The sequence below is a fragment of the Hordeum vulgare genome, chromosome 6H (genome assembly GCF_904849725.1).
Source record: "Hordeum vulgare subsp. vulgare chromosome 6H, MorexV3_pseudomolecules_assembly, whole genome shotgun sequence".
In the NCBI taxonomy this organism is placed as follows: Eukaryota; Viridiplantae; Streptophyta; class Magnoliopsida; order Poales; family Poaceae; genus Hordeum; species Hordeum vulgare.
In genome coordinates, this window is record NC_058523.1 from 262,920,579 (window position 1) to 262,933,235 (window position 12,657).

Below are 12,657 nucleotides of genomic sequence, written 5' to 3' on the forward strand. Positions count from 1 at the left end.
TAAATAGGATCATCTTGTTGAAATTTCTCTCTAGCTCTTAGCCAGTGAGTTCTATCATGATTGATATATGGAGAGTTGTAGTAGGTATCCTAGTGGTTTTATGTCTTCTACGACGTGATTATTGAACCCCAGAGTGTACATAATTAAACCATTATGAATTTTTGTTCTAACAGGACCTACCTTTAGAAGTTAGGCGCTTCAAAAAAGAATTGCAGTTAGGAATACATGATCTCAGCAGGAAGACTGATCTAATCATTGTTGTGCATAACCTAGCACATCGTATTCCGCAGTATTACCAGTCCAACTCTTCTGAACCTCAGCCAGCTCTTTCACTTCTTTTGGATGAAGCCAAGGTTCTTGGTGTTCCCTGGATTCTTGCCATAACCAACAAATTTGCTGTCAGCGCGCATGAACAGAACACATTAATCAGTTCAGCTATGGAAGCATATAAAGCTTCTCCCGATAACACTAAGGTTATCAACTCTTCTCCATTTCTAATGCCAAGTGCTACAAATAGTCTGTGTCCCATCAGTTCTACCAGTGGCGATTTGGAGGAGGATTCTTTGGGCGGAGCCGCTTTTCACCCAGTAAACTTTGCGCTGTCACCATTTCATAGGAAGGACATTGTTATGCACGTGGAGGGTGTTGATGCCCTTCAACAGCATCTACATCAAGTAATTGCGAGTAATGAAGAACCAGCTTTTGAGGTACGTCTCTTTTGTTGCATATTTATGTTTAGGCGAAATGGGGGAACAAACATAATTCCATATGAACAAGGCAGAAATTATCAGGCTTGATAGTGAGGTGAGTGCAATACTCCTCCGATCCATATTACTTGTCTTAAATTTGTCTAGATACGGATGTATTCGTATACATCCGTATCTAGACAAATTTAAGACAAGTAGCATGAATCAGGGGAGTACCAAATGAATCTTACGTGTCTCAAGGTTCGAGCTTTTTAAATTTATCTGGCAGCAAATAAGCTGTTCCTTTAAAATCCAATAGCACATTGGCCTGATTTGACCACATGAAGCATTTCCACCATGCCATAGGATGAAAATCCAATATGAGAGTAGCTTTCGACGATATGTGTTCATATGCAGCAAGGATCATCGCCTCATTATGGAGTGCATTATGTATATATCTTACTGGTTGTAACTCTGAACGTTGCATGCTTGAATAGGAGTTTGCTCGTGAGAAATTGTCTCTGGATCTTGCAAGAGAAAAGGCGGTGTCTCGTCAAGCAAAGCAGAACCCACGAAAAAGAGATGGATCTGTCACAGCTGCTGCGGTAGGTGCATCACTTGGTGCAGGCCTGGGGTTTGTAATGGCTATAATAATGGGAGCTGCATCAACCCTACGGAAGCCGTGATGCATTTAATTCGGTTGTTTTATTAACGTATAGTCTGTATTTCATGCACTTGTTATTGAACAACGCCTAACAGATAACACCAGTGTATGCGGAAAATGCCAACAGAGCCCGAGCTCAAGTGAGCTTGTTTTCAAATTCTTATTTTCCGGAGCACGAAAAATTCCAAATTTATTTGTGAACACACATGCACATGTATACTATCTATGTGCAAAATTTCATAGCAACATACCTTTATATGTGGCGTACAGAAAAAATACAAATACACATTTTTAATCGGGCCTTTAATTTTTGTTATTGGGCCAGAATTTTGTCTTTTTTCTATAACCTATCAATCACAACATTTTCCGACGAAATTCCACACGTTCCTACAGAATACATATATGTTTTCATGGATTTTTTTTCAATTTTTTTGGAACTTCTAGATATGATTTTTGATATCTTCAAAATATTGAGCTTGAGCTGAGCCTCGAGAAATCCGTACTCTAGTGTAAGAGCAAATACAACCAGGATTGGAAAATTTTGATTTCAAACAATTATCGTGCGTGTCCAGTTTGGGCCACCATTTATGCATACACAGAACCATACCACCTACAATCTTTCCCGAGTTGTACGGTCAAATACATGTGATTGATGGAGATGAAGAGGGGAAGAAAAAAGAAGCTTGACAAAGGTAGGTCCACAAATAAGCTTGGGGCACTCCAAACATTCTCTTAGTGTCCTTCATAGTTCCTTTTGGGCAAAGTGGGCATTTTTTGATCATCACTCTCAAAAAATGGTCTTGACAAAGGCTGTCCATAGAGGATAGATATGATCAATCATATAGTAGCTTATATTGTACTCATAACCATTGACAATATAGTTACACGGAGGAGCTTAACCTTCAGTCAACCTAGTAGCGAATGGAGATCGCTGCAACACATTGATGTCATTGTGAGACCCGAACATGCCAAAGAAAGTGTGTCAAATCCCGATGTTATGTGATGCAACTTCTTCAAGCATGATGGTGGGCTTCTTAACATGACCCTGATACCTTGTAGAGCTTTTGGGTTGTTCTTGCATCTCGAGTGCATGCAAGTAAGAGATCTGAGCATCCCTAGCTACCCTCATGCTTTCGAGAGTGCCATGGGCCTTTCGATGTCTGTGATAGTTGGTTCTCTCAAGTAGTGAGGTCCAAACTTCTCGACCACCCGAGTAGCAAATATGATCATGGCGTCTCTGCATATGCTCTCAAACATCCGAAGGTATCGTTCGCGCCATATGCAAACATAATGTATTAGTGTACTTTTGGCAATCAGAGAATCCAATTCTTACTACGAGATCCTTCGTCAAGATGAGGTAGTCATCGTAGGACCAGATGACACTGTAGAGGCAATAGAACACATTTTTCGCATGTGAAGCGCCATATTTTTTTTGAGTGAATAGGGCAACAAGGACAAAGTAGTCGCCCATAAGTGTTGAAAGTCCTCGCACCTTGTTCCATTTCAGCACTCGTTGACACTTAATCGTTCCCTTGAAATTGAAAACATGCTCTTCCAAAGATGCTTTTCCACATGCTCCGCCTCTGCAAGGAGCATCTGCATCATCATCATTTCATCTGCACGACCCTGCTCGATGGATGAATCAGTGTAGTGCTTGTACATGTACTCCATGTTGGTATCCATTGTTTTAAAGAAGGGATGAAAACTATAAAAAGATTACAACATACATTTCATCAAACACTTGTCGGGCGAGGTGACCCCCATGGGTGACATCCGCAAGGGAGATTGTACCTAGGCAGCAGACAAATGAGAGGTGTGCAACGACAACGTAAACAAAGTGGCATGCATACCTGATACGTTTCAAATGTATCTATTTTTTTAAATTTCATGATACTATATTATCATTTTTATATAATTTTTATGTCAACTTATATTATTTTCATGGACTAACCTATCGATTTAGTTTATGTTTTCTGCTTGTTTTTGGTTTTGTAGGAAATCTATATCTATGGAGGTCAAAATACGTTGCCGGTTTAACATGATTTTTTCGGCTAACAATAAACACTTGAAGCTTTCGGAGACATTGAGACGGGCCACGAGGCAATGAGATGGATACGTGGCACGCCCAGGGGATGCCCACACCACCTTTCCATGTGGGGCCCACGGGAATCGCCTTAGTCCAATTCCACCGTCATAAATAACTATAAGTAGGGAAACTATATGTCATGGTTCGAGAAGAATTTTATCGTCGTCGGAAACCTCTATTATGAAGAGATCCAATTTAAATCAATATTTCAGAGTTCTATCGAAGGGGAAGCCATTGTCGAAGGTCTCTTCATCAACCTTGCCGTCTCCATGACAATGTGTGAGTAGTTCCTTAAGGACCTAAGGGTCCATAGTAGTAGCTAAATCTCTCTCTCTCTCTCTCTCTCCCTCTCTCTTTGTCTTTGGATCTTCAATACCTTGTTGCTACTTGGTGTAGGTATTAGGTTTCCCCCTAAGAGGGAATGATGTAGAAGTATAGTATTTCTCTAAGTTACGAACCAAGGTTATCGAACGAATAGGATACACGACACACATAACATTAATATTACCTGCACACACACATATAGCAAATGCTCGCACCCGATGAAGGAAAGAAGGTTGCCAATACCTTTGTTCCCTCGTATTGCAAGGATTAAATCTGCTAGTGATAGGTATATAAATAAAAGCTAAATGAAAATAGCAAGCAATTTGTATTTTTGGTATTTAATAGGAAAATTGGACCCATGGGCCATAGTGTTCACTAGAGCATCTCTCATAAGCATAATAATGGTGGGTATTAATCCACCCAAGACCGCCGTCCAACTGCATCTACTACTATTAATCCACCCAAGACCGCTATCAAACATGCATCTTGAAGTATTAATACCATAATAAACAAAGCAACACTTTAATCATGACGACATAATGTAGACAAATTAAGATCAAATAATATGTTTTAACCCCGTCGTTTTATCCTTAGTAGCAACAATACAATATGTGCCTTGCAACGCCTCCTGTCATAGAGTAAGGACGCCGCAATATTGAACCCACTATTAGGCACCACTCCCTCTCATGATCTACTCATTAACTTGGCCAAAAAAATCACACAGATCAGAACGTATATATATCTATCAAATTACACATAATAGACTTAAAAGATTGTATTACTTTCAATGAACAATTTGATCATAAACCAACAATTCATCGGATCCCAACAGATGCACCACAAGAATAGGTCTGTGAAGAGATCATTGTATTGAAGATCAAAAGAGAGAGAGAGAGGACGGAGGGAGGGGGAGGGAGGGATGGGGAGGGAGAGAGGGTGGGAGAGAGGAAGGGAGTGGGGGAGAGAGGGAGAGAGAGGGGGAGAGGGTAGAGGGGGGAGAGGGGTAGAGAGAGGGAGAGAGAGAGAGGGAGAGAGGGGGAGAGGGAGGGATAGGGAGGGAGAGGGAGAGGGAGAGGGGGAGAGGGATGGAGGGAGGGAGAGAGAGATGGAGGGAGGGAGGGAGGGAGGGGAGGGAGGGAGAGAGAGATAGAGAGAGATGGAGATGGAGAGAGAAGGAGGGAGGGAGGGAGGGAGCGAGAGAGAGAGATCCATCAAGCTATTTCTATGGACCCAAAGGTCCTGTAGGAACTACTCACACACCATTATGGACGCAACAAGGTTGATGAAAATAGCCTCCTCGATGATTGTCCGTATGGTAGGTTGCTAGAACAGGGCTCCAAACGGGGCCTTGGAAGAACATAGGATTGTGGTGGTGATAAAATTGTTTCGGGTCTCCCTCTGAGAGTTTCTAGATATATGGGAATTTATAACGTTGGTTTTAGGTCAAATGTAGCTCGACGGGGTCTACAAGGACCAGGGCATGCCCCCTGCCATGTGGCTACCTCGTGGCTCGTATGGTCTTCCCCCAAAGCTCACATGGTCTCTTTTTATTGAGGAAAAACGTCAAAAAGTTTCATTGCATTTGGACTTCGTTGGTATGGATTTCCTAGAAAACCAAAAATACGCAGAAAACAAGAACTCACACTAGGAACTAAATTAATAAGTTAGTCCATGAAAACAATATAAAATTATATATAAAGCATACAAGATTGATGTTAGAGCTTATTTCTCCATATGTGGTTTTGGTAATTTATGACAATCCCTATGGACTAATGGTTGCCTTAGTTATATTTATAGGATTTGTCCATATGCACTTCTTGAAGTCCATCTGTTGGGTTCAAGGAGTTTATATGTTGACCAAGGTGGTATTCAAGGTATTATCCAAAGAATGGTCGTAGAGACACAAGGTTGATCAAGATCGTCAGACAAAGAGTAAATCAAAGATGATCAACACACAAAGCGTACAAGATGCACCGAGAGGGATCAAGTGATCCCATGGTATGGTAAGCATTGTCCATTACGTGTTTGTGTACTAACCCGTGGTCTTCTTGAGAGTTCTATGTGGGGTTAGGTGTGTTTCCATGGCTTGCGTCAAGAGGAAGATCTCATACAACCCATGGAGGATGACGTCAAGTGGTGATCGTCATCAAGATTGCGGTGTGCAAGTTCAAGTGGATCATCACAAAGATATCATGCTTGAAGCTTGCCGTCCATTGTGGTGGTAATGGACTTGTGAAGATATGCTGCAGAGTGGCTCACCCATAGTGTGTATGGGGGAGCAATCAACTAGCCTTCATCAAGCCAACGCAATCAAGAAAGGTGGTCAATCTTGAGGAAGCCAAGATCATCGTCTTCCAGCTCAAGAGGACGAGGTGCAAGGTATAGGTTTGCCCTTGATAGGTTTTCTGTTTTAGGATAGATTGTCGTACTGTCAAGGGGGCTCTCAAGTGAGTAGCTTGATCATATCGTTCATTGAGACCTCAAACCATTTGCATCCTTGCATCATACTTCTTGGTTCTTGTTTGGTGTTTCTCTTTGTTAGTTTTAGATCTTATGTTCATCGTCATGACAAGCTCGAGTTCATTGAAAACGGAGTCCATATGCATCTTCTATGATGTTTTCGATGTTGGGAGTTTTTGCCGGTCTTATTCGAGGAAGGGTTCTCACCATTTTCATATGGGCCTTTTCTCACTTGCTTCTTATTTATATTTGTATCAAGATTGTGTTATCCCATGTCTTTAGCTTTCTAACAAACTTGGTTTCGTTGAATTCGGAGTCCGTATGCGAAAGTTAAGCAGATTCTGTGGCGAGCGGTAGTACCGCTCCGTCGGACTTTATTTGTGCATCCTTTTTGCCTCAGCATGGTTGGTAAAACTACCGAGCGGCAGTACCGCTCCATCGGACTTTATTTGCTCATCCTTTTTGCCTCAGCATGGCTAGTGAACCTATCGACCGGTAGTACCGCTCCCATGAGCGGTAGTACCGCTCTGTGCGGGCTGTGAAGCATAACGGTTGGATTTCCCTACCTATAAATGGGGGTTTTCTTCCCCATTGAACCTTATCCGTGAAGCTCGAGTTTGCCCCCCATTGTTGACCTTCTTAGAACTTGCTAACTCTCAATCCCTTCAATGATTCTTGCTAGTTCTTGAGGGAAAAGAGAGAGGAGATCGAGATCCACATTTCCACCAATCACTTTCTCCTCTAAGTGAGGGGAACCCCTTGGGTCTAGATCTTGGAGTTCTTTGTGTTCTTCTTCGTTCTTCCTCTCATTTTCCTCCCTAGCATTAGTTGCTTTGGTGGGATTTGGGAGAGAAGGACTTGGGCACTCCGTGTGCCCTTGCCATTGCATTTGGTGCATCGGTTTGAGTTCTCCACGATGATATGTGGAAGTGAGAAGTTGAGAAGCTTATTACCCTTGGGTACTTGGTACCCCTAGAAGCTTGGTGGTGCCTCGGAGTTCAATCATTGTGGTGAAAGCTCCGGGCAAGCAGTGGGGTCTCCAATTAAGTTGTGGAGATTGCCCCGAGCATTTGTGGTCACCTCGAAGCCATATGCCATTGTGGTGAAGCTTCGTGGTGTTGTTGGGAGCCTCCAATTAAGTTGTGGAGATAGCCCCAACCTTGTTTGTACGAGTTCGGTGACCGCCCTTAAGGGTCCCTTAGTGAAATCACGACATCTTGCATTGTTCGAGGGCGTGAGGAGATTACGGTGGCCTTAGTGGCATCTTGGGGAGCATTGTGCCTCCACACCGCTCCAACGGAGATTAGCATCCGCAAGGGTGTTAACTTCGGGATACATCATCGTCTCCGCATGCCTCGGTTATCTCTTACCCGAACCCTTTACTTATGCACTTTACTTTGTGATAGCCATATTGTTTCTTGTCATACATCTTGCTATCACTTAGTTGTTTATCTTGCTTAGCATAAGTTGTTGGTGCACATAGTTGAGCCTAGTTGTTTTAGGTTTTGTGCTTGACAAATTAATCGTTAGTTTTATTCCGCATTTGTTCAAGCCTAAACCATAATTATTTTAAAGCGCCTATTCACCCCCCTCTAGGCGACATCCACATCCTTTCAATTGATAATATAATAGCATAAAATAATCAAAAATTATACATACATTGCAGACCTATCGACATCCCGAAGTTTAATAATTCCTACTTGTCCTCGAGTAGGCAAATGATAAAACATAATTTTTGATGTGAAATTCTACCTAACATGTATTAATCATATAATTCTTTATGCTATGAATATAGGTAAGCAAATGAATTGTTAAATATCAAAATGATAATATGCAAGAATTCTGGAAATTAATCAATCTCTTTTCAAAATAAATGAAGCTAAAGAATGTTATTCCTAAACATTTAAGCATGTAAGGATGGCATAGATTAGTCTTCCTAACATAGAGTATAAATCATGAACACCCCGGTGCCAAGTCAAGCAACTGTATCATACTTTTTCTCGATTCAACCTTTTCAACTTCACTCAATACATGTGATAGCATGGATGATAGACTACTCATATCAATAAGGAATTCCTTCTTTTCTGGGAGCCCATTTGAACAGAACTCCCACGTTAAGTGTGCTCGGCTTGGAGTAGTTCTAGGATGGGTGACCGACCAGGAAGTTGATCCTGGGTGCACATGAGTGAGGACAAAGTGCGCAGAAAAGACTAGTATTAATATGTGGGACCAGTCTAGATCCCGCTAGGAGTAACGACCGCTGTCGGGTGTGTCCGGGGCGTTACAAGTTGGTATCAGAGCCGACCCCCGTGGTTACACGGATGTTTGCGGACAGATGTGCAGTCATGTTGTTCATGACGTTTGTGACCCGTCATGGCACACGTCATGACACATGTACTGTACTGGACGCATAGACGTTTGTGCCAAGAGGGAACATTCTTGTGGCCCGACGAGGACATCAGTTCCTATGAGTGGTGGTGTATGTGATAGCCTCGATGATAGACTACTCATATCAATAAGGATTTTCTTCTTTTTCAGGAGCCCATTCGAACAGAACTCCTAGGTTAAGCATGCTCGTCTTGGAGTAGTTCTAGGATGGGTGACCGACCGGGAAATTGATCCCGGGTGCGCATGAGCGAGGGCAAAGTGCACAGAAAAGACTAGTATTGATATGTGGGGCCAGTCTAGATCCTGCCAGGAGTAACGGCCGTCGGCGGGTGTGTCCGGGGCGTTACAATACATGACTGTGAGCCATGGACTTAAAACTTTAAATGGAAAAGAGAATGATGATTGGTGTTTATAAGAAAACAAAAAGTGTAGAACGTCTCAAATCAACACGACTGATAGTTAGGCAACCGAGAGGCCTTACGGTTTATGTCAATGTGAGTAGTAGTGGTTTCCATGCAACAAATGCACTAGATCTATAAGTGTATTAAATCTCTTCAAATGCAACTAAGTGGGTGTGCATTCAAGTTGCTTTCTCATGAAGGCCTCGAGCATTTAAGGAAGCTCGTTACGAGAATATAGAAGCCAAGTTATGTAATGTAAAGATCCCACTAGCACAACCATGAAGTATATGCAAACTCACATGGTGCAACTTTGAAGCACAAGTGTGGAAAAGGATAGTATTGTGCCCCCTCTCATTTTCCGCATTTTTTCTTTTTGATCTTTTCATTTTGTTATCTGTTTTTTATGTTGGGCTATTTTTGGCCTCTTTTTTATGCTCACAGGTAGGGGCCCACCATAATAATGAATCACACTTGATTTTACTTGCAACTCGGTATATGAACAATGTGATGACTACACATGAATGCTTCTCTCATGTACCAAAATGTGCAATGATCTAGCATAACATGTATAAAAATGAAGAACAATTGCTTTGCCACAAAATATCATGTCATCTCTATATGTCATGCAAAGCAAAATGACAATGAATGCTCAAGTCATGTAAGGAACAACAACAACTGAAGTTGCATGTCGATATATCTCGAATGGCTATGAAAATGCCATAATAGGTAGGTATGGTGGCTATTTTGAGGAAGGGTATAATAAGGCTTATGTGTGATAGAGTGTATCATATCACGGGGTTTAGATGCACGTGTGAAGTTTGCACCAAGTCTCGAGGCAACAACGGGCAATGGACGGTACCGAAGAGGAAAGCAAACTATGGATAGGTGGAAGTGCTTATAGTCCACAAACTCACATTAGTCATAAAGAACTCAAGTATTTATTAAGAAGCCCTTGAAGCAAAGTATTACTCGCATGCCCCAATGAGGGAGGTTGGGAGGAGTTAACCATCGCGCGCCCCTGATTCGGCCATATCATGATGAGCAGTTTATTGAATGAGACATCATAAACCTTAAGATCAATATTTTTACTAGACCAAGATTTTTAAATAGTAAGCCTTAATATTATAACCTTAATATCGTTTATCAGACACAACCTATTTAGTGATCGGCATGAAAGTTTTTATTATACCACTCTTGTATAACTATTGTTCTTTGACCAAACATATAACTCATGCAAATTACCACTACCTATTCAGCTCTCAAAAATATATAAGTTAAGAAACATAGTGCAATTTGCTTCTATAAAATGTATGTATCGTTATTCTCAAAAGATATAAGTGAAGTACATGGGCACTTTTTGTTGGGGAACATTGCATGGGACACGAAAAAATTTCTACGAACACCCAAGATCCATATATGAAGATGCATAGCAACGAGAGGAGAAAGTGTGTCTACGTACCCTCGTATACCATTAAGTGGAAGCGTATATAACACGGTTGATGTAGTCATACTCTTCACAATCCAATCATAATCTAATCTCATCTAGTGGCAAACGGACGACGCCTCCACCTTCAGCACACGTGCGGCTCGATGACGTCTCCTCCTTATTGATCCAGCAAGCGAGGGAGGAGAAGTAGATGGGATCTTAACCAGGACGATGGCATGGTGGCGATGGTGGTGGAGAAATCCCGACAGGTTTTCATCAAGCGCTACCGTAGATACGATGTGAGGAGAAAATGGAGTAACGGGAGGGAGAGGGTTGCCGCCAGGGCATAGGAATGATTGTGTACAACCCTTGCCTCACCTCTACTATATATAGGAGGCAAGGGGAAGGGTTGGGTGCTACTTCTCAAACAACAGCGCCAGAAATTGACACGTTGACGGAGACTTGCTTGCGTTGGTTTTTCCCTTGAAAAGGAAAGGGCGATGCAGCACAGGAGCAATAAGTATTTCCCTCAGTTTGAGAACCAAGGTATCAATCCAGTAGGAGAATCTCGTCAAGTCCAGAGTACCTGCGCAAACACAAAAGAGCTTGCACCCAACGCTATAAAGGGGTTGTCAATTCCTTCAAGATTGATTGCAAAGTGAGAACTGAAGGCGGAAAGTGCAACGAAGTAAAAGTGTAAGGCTGAAAATAAGGTCTCAAGTAGACCCGGGGGCCATAGTGTTCACTAGAGGCTTCTCTCAAAATAGCAAATAATACGGTGGGTGAAAAAATTACTGTCGAGCAATTGATAGAACCGCGCAAAGTCATGACGATATCTAAGGCAATGATCATACATATAGGCATCACGTCCGAGACAAGTAGACCGATACTTTCTGCATCTACTACTATTACTCCACACATCGACCGCTATCCAACATGCATCTAGTGTATTGAGTTCATGACAAAAAGAGTAACGCCTTAAGAAAGATGACATGATGTAGAGGGATAAACTCAAACCAATGATGAAAACCCCATCTTTTTATCCTTGATGGCAACAACATGATGCGTGCCTCACTATCCCTTCTGTCACCGGGTGAGGTCACCGCACGGTATGAACCCAAAACCAAGCACTTCTCCCGTTGCAAGAATCATAGATCAAGTTGGCCAAGCACTTCTTTCATGTGAAATGAATGTTCAGGTCCGTAAGATTCAAAACAATAGTTTTCTATTGACATGAAAACAGTAATACTTCAAGCAAACTAGCAAGGCAATCATGAACTTTCGAAATAACAAGGCCAAAGAGAGTTATCCCTACAAAATCATATAGTCTGGCTATGCTCCATCATCCCCACACAACTAATTTAAATCATGCACAATCCCAGTATTGGCCAGGTAATTGTTTTCACACTCTTACTTTCTCAAACCTTTTTCAACTATCACGCAATACATGAGCGCGAGCCATGGATATATCGCTATAGGTGGAATAGAGTGTGGTGGTGGTTGTGAGACAAAAAAGGAGGGGATGGTCACATTGACTCGGCGTATCAAATGGTTATGGAGATGCCCATTAAGAGATATCAATGTGAATGAGTAGTGATTGCCATACAAAGGATGCAGTAGAGCTATAAGTATGTGAAAGCTCAAAAGGAGAACTAGTGGGTGTGCATCCAACTTGCTTGCTCACAAAGACCTAGGCCAATTTGGGGAAGCCCATCACTGGAATATACAAGCCAAGTTATATAATAAAGATTCCCACTAGCATATGTTGGTGACAAAACGAGAGGCTCTGAATCATGAAGAACATGGTGCTATTATGAAGCACAAGTTTGGAAAAAGATAGTAGCATTGTCCCTTCTCTCTCTTTTTTGTTTGGGCTCTTTGGCCTCCTTTTTCCCCCTTTTTTTGTTTGGGCTCTTTGGCCTCTTTTTATTTTATTTCCTCACATGGGACAATGCTCTAATAATGATGATCATCACACTTTTATTTAGTCACAACTCAAAGCTTAGAATGATGATGACTCTATAGGAAATGCCTTCGAATGTGTACCGGGATGTGCAACGATCTAGCTTGGCGTATGACATTGAAACATCTCGCTAGCTATCTTACGATCATGCAATGGCAATATGAGAGTGACGACACAAGTCATGAGACGAAACGGTGGGAGTTGCATGGCAATATATCTCGGAATGGCTATGAAAATGCCATAGTAGGTAGGTATGGTG

At 42.0% G+C, this 12,657-nt stretch overlaps 1 protein-coding gene across 3 annotated transcripts in view; it reads left to right on the plus strand.

The window, feature by feature from the left end:
- The window catches only part of LOC123404263, a 77,379-nt gene extending 75,773 nt beyond the window's left edge, over nt 1-1,606 (plus strand). For 2 of the 3 annotated variants that reach the window (XM_045098185.1, XM_045098186.1), the window contains exons 13-14: nt 174-707; nt 1,184-1,606. In XM_045098185.1, the coding sequence (XP_044954120.1) occupies nt 174-707; nt 1,184-1,372 (723 nt within the window). In that variant the 3' untranslated portion in view covers nt 1,373-1,606. The remainder of the gene's footprint in view (nt 1-173; nt 708-1,183) is intronic. The other variant, XR_006611708.1, reaches the window with a different exon arrangement.
- The last annotated feature ends 11,051 nt before the right edge of the window (nt 1,607-12,657 follow it).